The following is a 13552-nucleotide window of genomic DNA, read 5'->3' as shown; positions in this document are numbered from 1 at the left end:
TTCTAAGTCCCTAGTATATGGTACTATGGTACCCAGAGCATAATAAGAACACCAGGGGTCTCCCATGGGTTGCAGCTTGTATTATGCCATCCATGAGAGATCACTCAAACTGTGACTACAGGCCTGCCATTGCAGCCTGAATGAGCTGGTGCTAGCACCCCTCACCGCAGAAATTCCTTATATCTGAGGGCACTGTACTTAAAATCTATAAGTCACCCCTAAGGTAGGCCTTTCAATCCAGAAGGCAGGGTGCTTGGTTATAAGTGTGAGGGTGCCTGGCATGAGCAGGACACCCCCTACAAACCGAGGAGTCGTTTATCCTGGCTTTGTAAGTGCAGTCAGCTATTTTATACCTATAGTGTACATCAAGTCAATTACGAGATGTCTCACTATATATTGGCTGCGCTGAAACTGGTCATGTTTGGTATCAAACATGTTGGAATCCTACCCCAACACCGACTTCAGTGTTTAATGTAGGATCCCATGTGATGGGGGACTCTGCTAGTGAGCCCCCCTGTATTCCGGTACCAGCCTTTTAGGGTCTTAACAGCAAGCTAATGCTGCTGCTGACCACAGACACGATTCTGCCCTCCTGCTGCTGAGCCAGACTGGAGCAGGGGAAGGTAGAACAATATGTTTCCTGTCACCGGGAGGTTTAACCACCTCCCGGACAGGACTTAGTGTATTGGACTGGGATCGGGGCAATTGCCAGCGCCACCAGACTGCTTTGAAGGGCACAGTTGGTGCCCTCCTTGCATACTCCAGTTGGAACCAAGGAGCCGTTAGCTCCTGCTCTGGTGCGAAACTGGACAAAGGATATAGGAGCATCCTACCCTCTGTCCTGCCCCTCCTCTGGGAGGGACCCCTGAATTGTCCCAACCCTTTCCTTTGGGTACTTAAGGGCTTACCTGTGGATGGCTCTTCAGATTCATCGTGGGACAAGATCCAGTTCCGAAACCACTTCATCCTCGACCGTTTGTGCACGTTGGACTTCTTAGAGCTTCGCTTTGCGAACCAAGACTGCATCTGGAAGACTCCTGCTGCTCCTGGTCTTGTAGTCTTGCTAGTCTTCTGTGTCGTCTGTGTGTGTGCGCCATCCAGGTTCTTTTCCAGGCCTGTGAGCATCAAAGAAACCTGAAGGAATCGCCCTTGAAGTGAAGGAGTCACTCCCCTGTATCTGCAGGCACCGCATCTAAGCTAATCGGTCTACTGCTGATGACGTCCTATGGACTCCGAAAGTCTCTGCAATACAAGTGGTGGTTCTGCAACTCCCTTGTGTACTGCACTGTCTTCTCTGCAAGTTTGAAGCCAGTATCTCTTGTCGGAACTGCTAGAGCAGTACCCTTGTACAGTGCGTCAACTTGCCATTGCCAAGGCTTGTTGACTTTTCTCCAGAGATCTTCGGGCTCCAAGAAGCTCCAGCCACCGGCATCTCCTGCTACCAAGATCCTCGTCCTCACCGCATCCTCTGCACCATGGGCCTACATTCTTGGTGAGGTGCTCGAGGTCCTCTTGCGACTCCTGTGTCTTTGGCCTGTGGTCCTCTTGCGGGTCTTCTTTGGCTCCAGTGGGCTCCCCTGCTTGCTCGGGGCTTGCTCTGACTCTCCTGTGTTTGGTGAGTCCCTTGGACCTCGCTCGACCCGACACTGCACCTTCTTTGTTTTTCTCGTCTGTTGCTGCTGCCAAGGATTGTTGGTGCTCCCGCCGGACACCAACTCCCTGGCTCTCAACTTCCGACATGGGACAGCTGTGAACGGCTCCCGACACTGCACCTTCTTTGTTTTTCTCGTCTGTTGCTGCTGCCAAGGCTTGTTGGTGCTCCCGCAGCTGCAGCAACAAGATCACCGTCAACTCTCCTGCATCTTAGTTCATCGGTGGTCATTGGTCTCCCGTGCCTCCTGGTCACTGCGGAGTGGCATAGACTCTGTCCCCTCTGCTTACAGGTACTCCTCTTCAAAAATCCACCCTTGGATTCCACCGGACTCTTTCACCTTCTTCGCCAGCATCATCTTCACTGAAGCCCTCCATTGTCGTCTACGGCAGCTTCCAACATCACTTCAGACCGATGCACCCGGCTTCCCTGGTGTAGGTTTCCTGGTTCCTGGGGTATCCACAGGTGGGGTGACTCTCCAACCTTCCATCTTCAGGGTCCTCTGGGAAGGGTCCATCTTCTTGAAAACTGCAACCACAACTTCCCCATTGACTTGTATTGAGTACATGGTCGTGTTTCCACTCTGCACACGGCCTCGGTGGGATTACTGGGTACCTTCATTGGGTGGTTCCTTGGGTCCCCAGCTCCTCTAAGTCTTATGGGTCCAGTCTCGACTCAGGTTGCGGTTTGCATTCCACTTTATTAGTATATGATTTGGTCTACCCCTGGAGACTACTGTGTATTTGTGCTACTTACCTCTTCAACTGTTGAAGTATTGTGTGTATTGTGATTATATATCTCCGGGTAGGAGATATAACAGAGTGTAAGTGAGTATTTATAATAAATACATATTTTTATAACTACACTGTGTGGTTCTTTTTTCACTTAACCTACACTATATGATTAGTACTGGTAAAACAAGCTGTTTTACTCTCCTTCTGGACTAACCCTGAAGGCTCCTCCCCACAGCTACCACTTAGAGAGCTTTCTGTGGTTGTCTAAACCACTAAAATAACCATAAGGTTTGTCTGAATTAGTACAGGGTGCTTCACTTAAATAAGTGTGCACCATATACTAAGCCAGCCAACTACAGCTGCCCTATACTAAGCTGGTGCATTGGATCTGTGCATCTTTTCTTCCAAAAGTAGTGTCACCCTTCCACACTTCTCGCTGTCTTTTGTCCACCTCATTCGGCTAAGGAGAGGGTACATTAGTCAGACTTGCTCTTGGAACATAAATGTCCCCCACATGGTGAATTTAAATGTTTGCTTGCACTGAGTATCTGATTTCAGGAGAAACTGGTACCCTCACTTTTATTTGTACCCTGGCATCAAGCTAATCTAGAGTGGGCGCAGAGGCCAAGGCCTGCCCATGACAATACATGTCCAGGACCTGTCCTGTGACCTGGAGTGGTACATAAGCCAGACCCCTCAGGATATAGCGGCATGGATTAGCAAATTTAGCGGCACAAATATGGAAATTTAGCGGCACAAATATGGAAATTTAGCTGCATTTTTGCTGCACTTTATTTTACTCATAATCATTCATTTTCCGCTTTAAAACAATGGAAACTGTTTTAGCAGAGTATTCCACTTTGAAATAGGTCCGACGTGATGTTATTTCCTGTGATGTCCCTTCCACTACCCCTAGCATTTTAGTGAATTGACGCCCATGCTCTAGTTGGCCGTTACCCCCTCACCTTCCATGTAAATGTAAATGTAAATGTAAATGTAGTTGAGCTTATATAGCGCACAGCTACCCGCAGTGGGTGTCCCGGCGCTTGTTTAGGGAACCCTTCCTGGTATTCCCCTGTGAGATAGCAGGGTATCCACAAGGTGAAAGTCAGGCATCCCGCCACGAGGGGCCGTTGTGGAGATTAAGCAAGCTATTGCCCAGAGTCGCAGAGTGTGAACCCGTGAGTCGAGGAGGCACCGGAGCGAGAATTATCGAGTCCGTGGAATTTTTAGCCCAAGACCCGCCGAGGCGGGGAATTGAACCCTGGTCCAGGACCGATCTCAGCTTCCGGGTCTGCTGCCTCTAACCCCTGAGCCACAATGTGCCTGTATTTCCGTGCAATGAAAATCATACCGAGCTGCTAACATTATTAGTGTTTTTTATACTGACTACATCAGATAAGATTATTTTAGTGGCCACCCCATTCATGATTACCAGCAGTTAGTTGTCGGCCTCAGTTCTTCAGGAGTCAAACACTGGGTGAGGTGCCTGAGTGAGTGAGGTGCACCAGGGCACACTGGGTGATGTACATCAGGAGGGCGCATGGTGACATCCTGCAGCAAAGTACAGGATAATATGCACCTGGTGACACAAGTGATCTACCTCTGCTGCCTGCTTGATGACGTGCATGAAAGGTGTGCTCAGTGATATCCCGTAGTTAAACACTGGGTGAGGGGCCTGAGTGAGTGAGGTGCACCAGGGGACACTGGGTTCTGTTTACATTTATACATCCTGTACTACCAAAATGTAAATGGCATAATGGAAGTCCACCAGTACACTTGGTGCCCTCATCTATAAATATTTCGAATCATAATTATATGTGAACCCTGATTTCCTGCATTTCCAGAAAAGTGAATAATTATCCTTCATTTTCGTGGTCACTTACGTCAAATTTACGGCATTTTGACAAAAGTGCCGATTTCGCAGTAAATCGCGAATTCCTGGAGGGTCTGATAAGCATGCTGTCGTAGTTGACCCTGGGCTACTGACACCGTCCTATATGTAGCACATAAAGATAACAGTGGTGGCAGGGTACTATGTTCTGTGAATTCTTAGTATGGCCAGACCTTTTTATCTGTGTCAGTGAGAGTGTAACCTTTTGTAAAATTCAGCCGTTATGTGAAAACCAGAACCTTGTGATAACATTGTATGTGTATGTCATGTGTCCATGCTTGTGCAGTATGCATGAAGCCATTGGGATCCATTTTGGGTGCCTCAGGTTGCAGCATTACAGAAAATGCAGGATGACGATAGCTTCTTCATACAGTGGAAGTTTATTCCCTGTATTTCTGTTACTGTAAGGGCAATATCCATACACTGAAGTTATGAGGACGGAAGCAGGACTACCTTTACAAATTCCAGGAAGACTTAGTTAGCAAGGGGCTTTTGATTAGTGCTTCCTGGGCAGTGCTGTTGACAGATGGTGGGGGAAAGGGTGGGACTGCGGTTTCTCCTATTGCCGTTCAAAGTGCCTACCCACTTGTCTTCCCCTGATGACTGCTTCAGGAAGGCTGATGACAGCCAGGGGCCGAAAACTGACACTTCATTGTGCCCACATTGTGGGTTGTCCTGCATGAAGACCATCCTGGTGCTCCCTGCTGTGAGAAGCATCACTTTAAACAAAGGCTGTGCCTGGAGAGCTGCCTGACAATGCCAGTTGAAAAAGAACAGCCACCACCAAAACCCATCCTGAAGGTTGAGACAGTGGACCAACTTCCCCAGTCTTAAAATTGTGTACAAAAGTTGAATCCAAATCACCCTACAGTGGTGTTCTGTCAAGTGTAACAGTGTCAGTATACTTTAATTGCACATGCATGTTTTCTGTCTCTTTAGGACCCTACCATTGACAAAGAGCAAAACTAATTTTTGCCATAAGCAGCTATTAGGAATTGTTATAGTATGTAAGCGTTTGCACTGAGTGGGTGTGTATGCCTGTAGACAGCGATTCACATAGGGACAAGCAGGATTCCGGTCCTGATGAAAGCCCCGAAACCCCTTCAAGAGCTGGTTATATGACGTAACCACACATGCCTTTACCACTCATGACTTTTCAAGTCAGGCACTACAATAAACGTGTTGTTACAAAAGTGTTCCTTTAGCATGTAGGTCCTTACAACTACTTGACCTAGGGAAGCGCTGGCCTTTGGTATAGTATAGTTTACTATTCCATCTCCAGTCTGTAACAATGAAGAAGGTGTTAGACTTGAAATCTAACCAGCAACGTATTTCCTAAAGCAAGTCTTTGTAACGACTTGCACGCTAAAGGAACGTGTGGTAATGACACATTCATTGTAATGCCCGTGCTGTAAAGGCACTGCAACAAGGGTGAATCCCCCCTCATGAGCCTGTTCAGGGCTGAAAAATGCCTACCCGTAAGGACGTGAGCTGCGTAATTAAGCCTCAAGTGTCCAATTGTTTGTTTTATGCATCCCTACACCACCTCCCTAATAAAGGCACTGTTCTGTCTGGGGTAGGTGTATGGAGTTTTTAGCTACCTGGATCCCCATTCCCCGGATCATCCTTGAACAGTCCCTCAACTCATGACGAGGGCCGCCCGCCTCTAAAAGATTCTCTGGTGAGCGTGGAATGGCCAATGATGAAGTAGGACAGCCAAGAGGTGTGTGAGGCCATCCCGTTCTTATTTGGAAATACCTTCCTGTCCTATTTGCAGTTACTGGGGCACAAATCATCCTGAATTAGGTACATTTCTCACTTATGAGGATGTCTGACTAACATACATGAGAGCCAAATATAGAGGCACGTAGGTTGTTCATGTGTGACCAATCTATATGTCTATGAATTGTTTTTTATAGAATTATGATGTATTATAATTTTTATATTATAGAATATAAATTGTTTGTATTGCCATGATATCAAACTAATAACTAAAACTTAAAACTTTAAAGATAAATTAATTTAAAAAATGACAGTGACACATTGAAATAAAGGTTATAAAAAGCCTAAAAAGTCAATATAATACGAAATAAATCCGAAAAACTTAATCAGACGGTAACAAACATTCACCGAAGGGTATAAAGTGCTTCCTCATGCATTGCTAGATCATGTTTAGAAATCGCTGAATTAATACATTTTCTCTGAAAATATAAAGGACCTGGGTAAAACAATAGAACATGACTATTGAAGAGCCGCTGTGTGACCAGTTACAACCTGTTAGCCAGACCACCAGAGGTGAGGGGACTTTGTGCTAAAGTAGCTCTGGGTTTGCTTGAAGTGCTTAGAAGCCTGCCTGCTGAGATAAGAAAGTACTGGGTCTGGCCCGGCAAGTAGTGATACTGCCCAGAAGGGGAACTCAAGAGGAAGCTGATAATCCAGAAAGAGTGCGCTAGAAGAGACCCATGTTGTGGAACGTCCCTCCAGCCTCTCAGCCCAATTGGTGAAGTGAACTGTACCAAGTAATGCCTCAAACGTGTCAACTCCCAGTCAGCTGCGGGTGTGATCATCAACTGCTGCCACCAGCAACAAAGAGCAAAGGGACTGCACCAATGCAGAGCAGAGTTCAGTCTGCCCAGGGAGTGCCTCTGCCTGAAATTATCACCATAGGAAGAGTTGGCTTGGATGCCACTCTCCCCTTGACAGAGTGCTGGCCTGCAGCAGTCCGAGAAGGCTTCCGCCACGGTCAAATGAAAACCCTCATCCCTGAAACTTTCTGCACATCTTTTCATAGGACAACAAGACCGCACTGCAACTGCTACTGCTAATATTGCCTGCCCAGTACTGCTGAAAGTAACATGCAGGTACACCATGAGAATTATCCTGGCCCCATGGTTGTGAGACATAAAGGCTTGGGTCAGTTCACTGCATCTGCTGAGAGGGTTGAATTAAGACTAAGGAATGGTTATAGAGCTGGCCTGCATATTAAGACACTGAAAATGTTTGAGAGAACTGCACCTGAGATTAATACTGCTTAATACCATAGATGGATGGACACCATATTGGTGGAAACCTTCGCCCTAAAGGGGAGGAGGGCGGATATTGGGAAGGGAGAGGGTGAAAATGCCTCATTGATGGAGCACCGTATTCGATAACCATATGTCGTACACATTGAACTATACAGTATTTAGATCAACTGTAAAATTAAATACAGCGCTGGGCATCACTTTATCACATTTGTTGATTGATTGTTGAGTTGTAACCTCTTGCCCCCCATACTACCTCCCTAAGAAGCTTGTGGCTGTTCACCCTCGGTACTCTTTAAGTCAAATGTTGAAAGGGCTGTACTTGGTGCAGTTTGCACAGCCATAGTAGGAAGGGCCCCACAACACTAGTAGCAAACGCCTCAACCAACGTGGATGTGACCCATAGACCCTGTCTATCCTGTGGCCCCTTGTGGGATGGATATGTCCCCTGCTTGGTGTAGATTTGTGCTCTTCTGCCCTCAGTGCCCAACTGCAAGTATCTGGTAAGCTGTTTTTTTATTTTGAACCTAGCCTCGCATTAATCTTGTGTGTGCGAAGAGGCCTTGGCATGCCTCTTGATATGAGTGTAGTCCCGGACCTGTCCTGTCCTGTCAAGCACCAAACGTCCCCTATTTTTTACTGACCGTGGACTATCGTCCTTGTCAAGGGTTTAGCATGTAAAAAGGTGGTGGCAGTGTATTGTGTTTGGAAATCGACAGTTGTTACCAGACCTTTCTTCTATCTATGTCACTGGAGAGGAGGTCTACTGGTCCCCTCAGGTAAACAACTGCTTCTAAACGCTAACTCAAATCCTAGCACTAGCATACCAAGTGTATGTCGTGCATGTGCGTATAAATAGGCCAGAACAATAGAGGCATGTGGAGTCCATTTTGGAACCCCCTGGTCTTTTCCTGTTCACAACAACATGGAGGTGAGGTTATTTTCCCAGTCAGTGCAAGTGTATTGTTGACACTCCTGAAGCTGAAGGACAGAGACCTAGACACTGAATTGAAGAAAGAAGATGCAAGTCTCCTGTAGAAATTCAATTAGGCCTTTTGCTGAGAGAAGTTGCCAATGAGTCTCCATGTAGCCCTGCGATTTGGTAGATGATGGGGTGACGGGTGGGACTGCAGTATCTGTTGTTAAGATGAAAAGGACCCCTTTAGGCGAGGACAGCCTATTGTCTCTTCCCTGACCACTGATCACTGTGGCTGTTATTAGCTAGGTGCAGAGAGCAAACACCTGTTTAACACCTTTAACAGTTGTTTGTTATCTCATTGTTTTACAGGCTATGAACAGGTATTTTGTACGTGCAATTTCACAGGTTACAGTAGTAGGAAATGGTTTTGGTGATGGCCACCTACTCTGACAATCCCTGGGGGTTTTAGTGTGATAATGCTTGTTAGATCCTATTGAGAGGGGTTGTATCTTTTTTTGCATGCTGTAATTGTTTTTATTTGTAATTTTACACCTGTATGTATGATGGTTGCCAACTTATATGGACACAAGTACGCCAGTTTTGAGTAAGGTGTAAAGCCAACCATAAAGGTTAAAGACTTCATCAGTTCATTGGGAAACGTCATGGCAGATTTCACAGGTTTGATCTTTATAGTATGAAACATTATGACAAAACCTTTAGGACTGACCTAGTTATTGTGAAATGATGACCTTGTCCCGAGGAAAAAATAGTGGGAGGTCCTTGTGGAAAAAAGGGGCTCCACGTGGCTTACTGTCCCTGATCCAACAACTCTACAAAGGGAATTTTGCTAGGGTAAGATGGGGCCCAGGCAGTTAAACAAACACTTACATCGCTATTCGTTGTGGTATCCACTCTATTTTTACTTTTCATTGATGGGTGCATCCCCTACCTAGAAAACTGTCAAAACGACTCCCCCAAAATGGCAGGGACAAAAGCTGATTTTCTCACACGACACTGTTCTTTTCAAAACCCTCTCCGGACTAAACATTTTTTGGGGGAACTTCAGTTCATTCTGTATGGATCATTGCCTGGAACTTAATTCCAATAAATCTAAGTTTATGGTTTTTCACCACCACAAAAAATCAGAGGGACATTGGCTCTAGAGGGCACTAAAATATAAAGAGTCGATGAATTCGATTGCCTGGGTGTAAAGATTGAGTGACTCCCACAAATGGCTGGCCCAGATTAATAAAAGTGCATTAACCCTGAAACATAGAGCCGGCTTAATATTAAGATTTGTCAACAAGGCTGCTTCATATTCTATTTTCCCAGAGGTAGAAATGTAAAAGGCTCAAACATGCGGGGCAGTGTTATATGGGGCTGACCTGTGGGGTTACTGCAACCTCGATTCATTAGACACAGGCGAGTACTTTTTTTTTAAATCCCTCTTAAGAATACCAAAAAGCACTCCATCACTTCCCTTGGGGTTTGACTCAACCCCTTGGCTGCGGCGGTAATTCCGCCGCAGCGCTAGGGGGGAGGGGGGCCGCACGGCGCCACCATGCTCGTGACGGAACCACTCCGTCACGAGCCTCGGGAGCGCTGTGCTTGTGACGGAGTGGTTCCGTCACGGCCCCGCCCGCTCAATGGAACGCTCAGCGCAGGCACGAAATCGCTGCCTCGCAGGCATGGCGGCCGGGCCGTGACGGAACCACTCCGTCATTAGCACAGCCCGTCCAAGGCTGGTGACGGAGTGGTTCCGTCACCAGCACCCAACGGGTTAAACCTCAGATATCTCTCTGACATAGCTTGTCTGAAACCTATCTTATACTGGACAAGACTCTGGTTGACAGAGGGACTGGCCCCCGTATAGAGAGTATGTCAGGGAGATAGTCGATAAACACCTGGCACTTACAATACCCTGGGTATCCAATATAAAAACTTGGCTGTTCAAGCTTGGCCTCTTTGAATACTGGCAGAATCCTTCTTTCATGCTCAAGAATGCCAGGTAAATTGCTAAATTAAGTTACTGGAATGTTGCTTTTTGCAATAGGTTTTCGGCTGTCCCTTCAGGGAGTTTGTCTGATCTTTATCTGTCTTTGAAGTGTGATCCCACTTTGAGGATTATATGGACTATGTGATTGCATCTCTGGAGAGCCCTTTGCATTACGTTTAGGCTTGGAACCCTCCCATTGGCTGCTTTCACTGACACATGGAGTAAAAACCTTTCTACGCCCACCAAACTATGCCCTATGGTATGCCCAAGTGTTGAAAACGATGAACATGTCTTATTCTTCTGCACAGCGTATGCAAAACAGCGCTCACTGTGGATTTTTCCTCTCCGTCACCTCCTCCATCTAGATAGTAGACATTTAGCCCTAAGGATCTGCTAGGCCGATACTAGGCCCAGTGTTGTATATTCAGTATCCAACTTCTTATGCTCAGTGTGGTATATCAGACAAAAAGTTGTTGGGGTAAACTTTCTCTAGAGACCCGTATGACTTAGATCTACTTTGGCTCAGATTTAACTTTAATTATTTCCATGCACTGCACACTTTTATTACATTAGTGAAACCTAGAGTTCTGAAAAAACCTCCAAACTAGATCACAACCTTAGTTGTCTAGATGGCATAGCGGGCCCTGCGCGAGCTTATCTTAGGCTATTGTTAGAGGTTTTTTTCCAATTGCTATTATCCTTCGTCTTATTTAAACTGCTGAGAAATGGATATATTTTATTATGTATTTATTTTATCTTTTTATTTTGATATATCGTTTTTAATTTGATGTGTTGTTTTGTACTTTTATGGCTACCTGAGCCGAAATAAAATTGGTTGATGATGGTGAAAAGTATGCCGAGATATTCTTGTTGTCTTTAGTAATGTTCCTTTAGATTATCTTCACGCTGGTATTCCACATTTTTTCCTCAACTCTCAAACCTTTGATACATGTAGGGATATCCCTTAGATATCACCTTTTACAAATTTGAGGGTGCTTGCAAGTTTTCCTGCTCAAACTGCACATGATTAGTAGATCTATATGTTGACAGTACTGCTGTGAAACAGGTCTATAGTCACAATATACTATGAGTAGGCCTAGGGTCTGCCCCTTTCAACGGCAAGCCTCTTTCAGACACTGGCTTGAGTCTTTGTCAAACACATCTCAGTTCAGCCCAGTGGAGTATTCATTTCTCACCTAAAGGTTTTGACTTGGAGTATGCTCCTATTTCCACTCAAGTGCTTGCATACAAAAAGTAGCGGGCGTGGGAGTGGGGTGCGCGGGAGGAGGGGGCGGGGGAGTATAAAAAAAAAAGAATAAAACTTACCTTAAGTTGACGGGCGCGTCCCGCGTCGCTCCAAGGGCTCCTTCTTTCGTGTCCCAACAGGCCCTGGGGCTGCATCAGACTCCCATGCAGTGCGGTGATTGGCCTGAACAGGCTAGAAAGACGCCCTGCTCAGCCAGGGAGTCTGTGGAGTTTCTCTAGCCCGGCTGCTCAATGCAGCCGGGCTGGAGAAACCTAAGTGCGCATGTGTGTTTTGGTCAGTCTGAGACAGCTGGCCAAGCACACGTGTTCTTAGAGCGTGCACATAGCACTCCTTCTACCCCCACCCATGCTCCGCCCCTCCCTGCACATACTGGCTTAGCCAGCTGCTTAAAAATAAAACGATAATCCAATATCGTTTTATTTTTTAGCTGCTGGCTCTGCCATTAGGGCGGCGCGGCGCTCCTCCGTCATTGCAGAGAAGCCGCCCCGGCTAATTGTCCTTTCCTGCTGGCTCCTTCCTGTATGTGTAGCTGTATTGCGATAATGCTACAAGAGTTAGTCTTTAAACCCAGACCTATTTGACTTTGCCAGTGCTTCGTTTTTTTCTTTAAGTTAGATGAGCAATTACGGTGAGGAAACTATTGGGAATGTTTATGAATACTCACAAAGTGACGACTTTGTGACTGTTACCAATTTCTCCTGGGAATGCCCACTTTTCATCCAGTGTCCTAAATTTAGGACTGGAGAAAATTGTTCAACTCTGTCCCACAGATGTTGATTGTATGAGCCATGCCCTGTCATTGGCGCTTCTGTGAGTCATTCTTAAAACAGAGCCACTAAATAGGCCACCTCTCATTAATCAATTTCCCTTTTCCTACAACAACACAGGCTGATTGACAATATTCTAAGGAATTGATCTTTTCTGTTTTTTCTTCTTCCTGGTTTAGGTCATCAAAGCTGTGGCGCGCATTCTACTTTCCCTTTGTTTCGGAACAGCACACAACCTACGCCAACTACACCATCCTGAAGCCCCGGAGAACAAAGCAGGCCCGGAAGAGGGGCGGGGGCTAACCATATCGGCCCAGGGGGAGCCGATAGGGTCCAACAGCTGATAAGCCATTCGATGCTTTCCAGGAGAAGGACCTCCCATCTACTGATATTATTAAAAGCTGATGTCTTTGATGCGAGGAGGCAAGGGACACTTCTGCTGCTAAATCTCGGGCTTTTAATACTATGGTGTAAATAAGAATCAATGACAATTTAAGGGAACAGATAAATAGTAAAACTCATTCCAGATTTTTATTCCTGAATGTTGGATTTTTGAACCAGGCATTGTAATTCTCCATGTGTACACTTCTAAAGGACAGCGACATTGAACTTGTGTTTCGTCCCGGAGTCACCACTGTCTCTACCTCAAGTAAAGGAACTCGTCAAAGCCGCAATCCTCATTAGTGACGTCTGTCGTATACCTGATAGTGCTATGATTTTATTGTGTGCTCTTGGTAGGAGTGCACAACATTCCCTACAAGTGAAGTGCTGGAGAATCTTTTTGGTTCAGTGTAATTGAATAAAAACAAATAATGTGTGTCCGTCTGTGGTGGAAATTGTAGTGTTTGCTGTGTGGGATTAGAGAAGCCATTAAGAAGGGTTTAACACATTTCCTGTCTCCAAAGAATACATATGTAAACGAGACTTTACACAGGCATATACGAAGATGGTCCTTGCGGCATGAACAAGGGGGAATGCAGAATCTTGGCGGGCTTATATTTTAGGGGGCTGTCATTACAACGTATAAGGGAATAGGAGAGATGTACTTCTCACCATTTGATTCAGTGAGTGCTATATCCATCAAATAAGCAGGCTCTCACCAGAGAAAAAACACAGACTTTGAAAAGTTTCTTACCACATACAAGGGTACCAAAGGCTTGTTATCATAATTATACACATTGGGTTCAGTTCTGAGCAGTCAACAAAAATAGGGATGGATACATGACCCATACTAGGTAAACCACTAATACACTACTCTTGGAGAACACTATGGCAAATACGCTCCCTAACAGTAAGTAAGT

General features: G+C 45.8%; 1 protein-coding gene across 1 annotated transcript in view; it reads left to right on the top strand.

Moving 5' to 3' along the window:
* ALG9 (ALG9 alpha-1,2-mannosyltransferase) overlaps positions 1 to 13072 on the top strand; it is a 682403-nt gene extending 669331 nt beyond the window's left edge. Inside the window, exon 15 of the mRNA XM_078682312.1 lies at positions 12431 to 13072. Within this exon, the coding sequence (XP_078538438.1) occupies positions 12431 to 12554 (124 nt within the window). The 3' untranslated portion in view covers positions 12555 to 13072. The remainder of the gene's footprint in view (positions 1 to 12430) is intronic.
* Positions 13073 to 13552: the final 480 nt, after the last annotated feature.

This window comes from Lissotriton helveticus, chromosome 3_1 (assembly GCF_964261635.1).
Source record: "Lissotriton helveticus chromosome 3_1, aLisHel1.1, whole genome shotgun sequence".
NCBI lineage: Eukaryota > Metazoa > Chordata > Amphibia > Caudata > Salamandridae > Lissotriton > Lissotriton helveticus.
The sequence above is the reverse complement of the archived record's forward strand: the minus strand, read 5'-3'. Positions and strand labels throughout refer to the sequence as shown.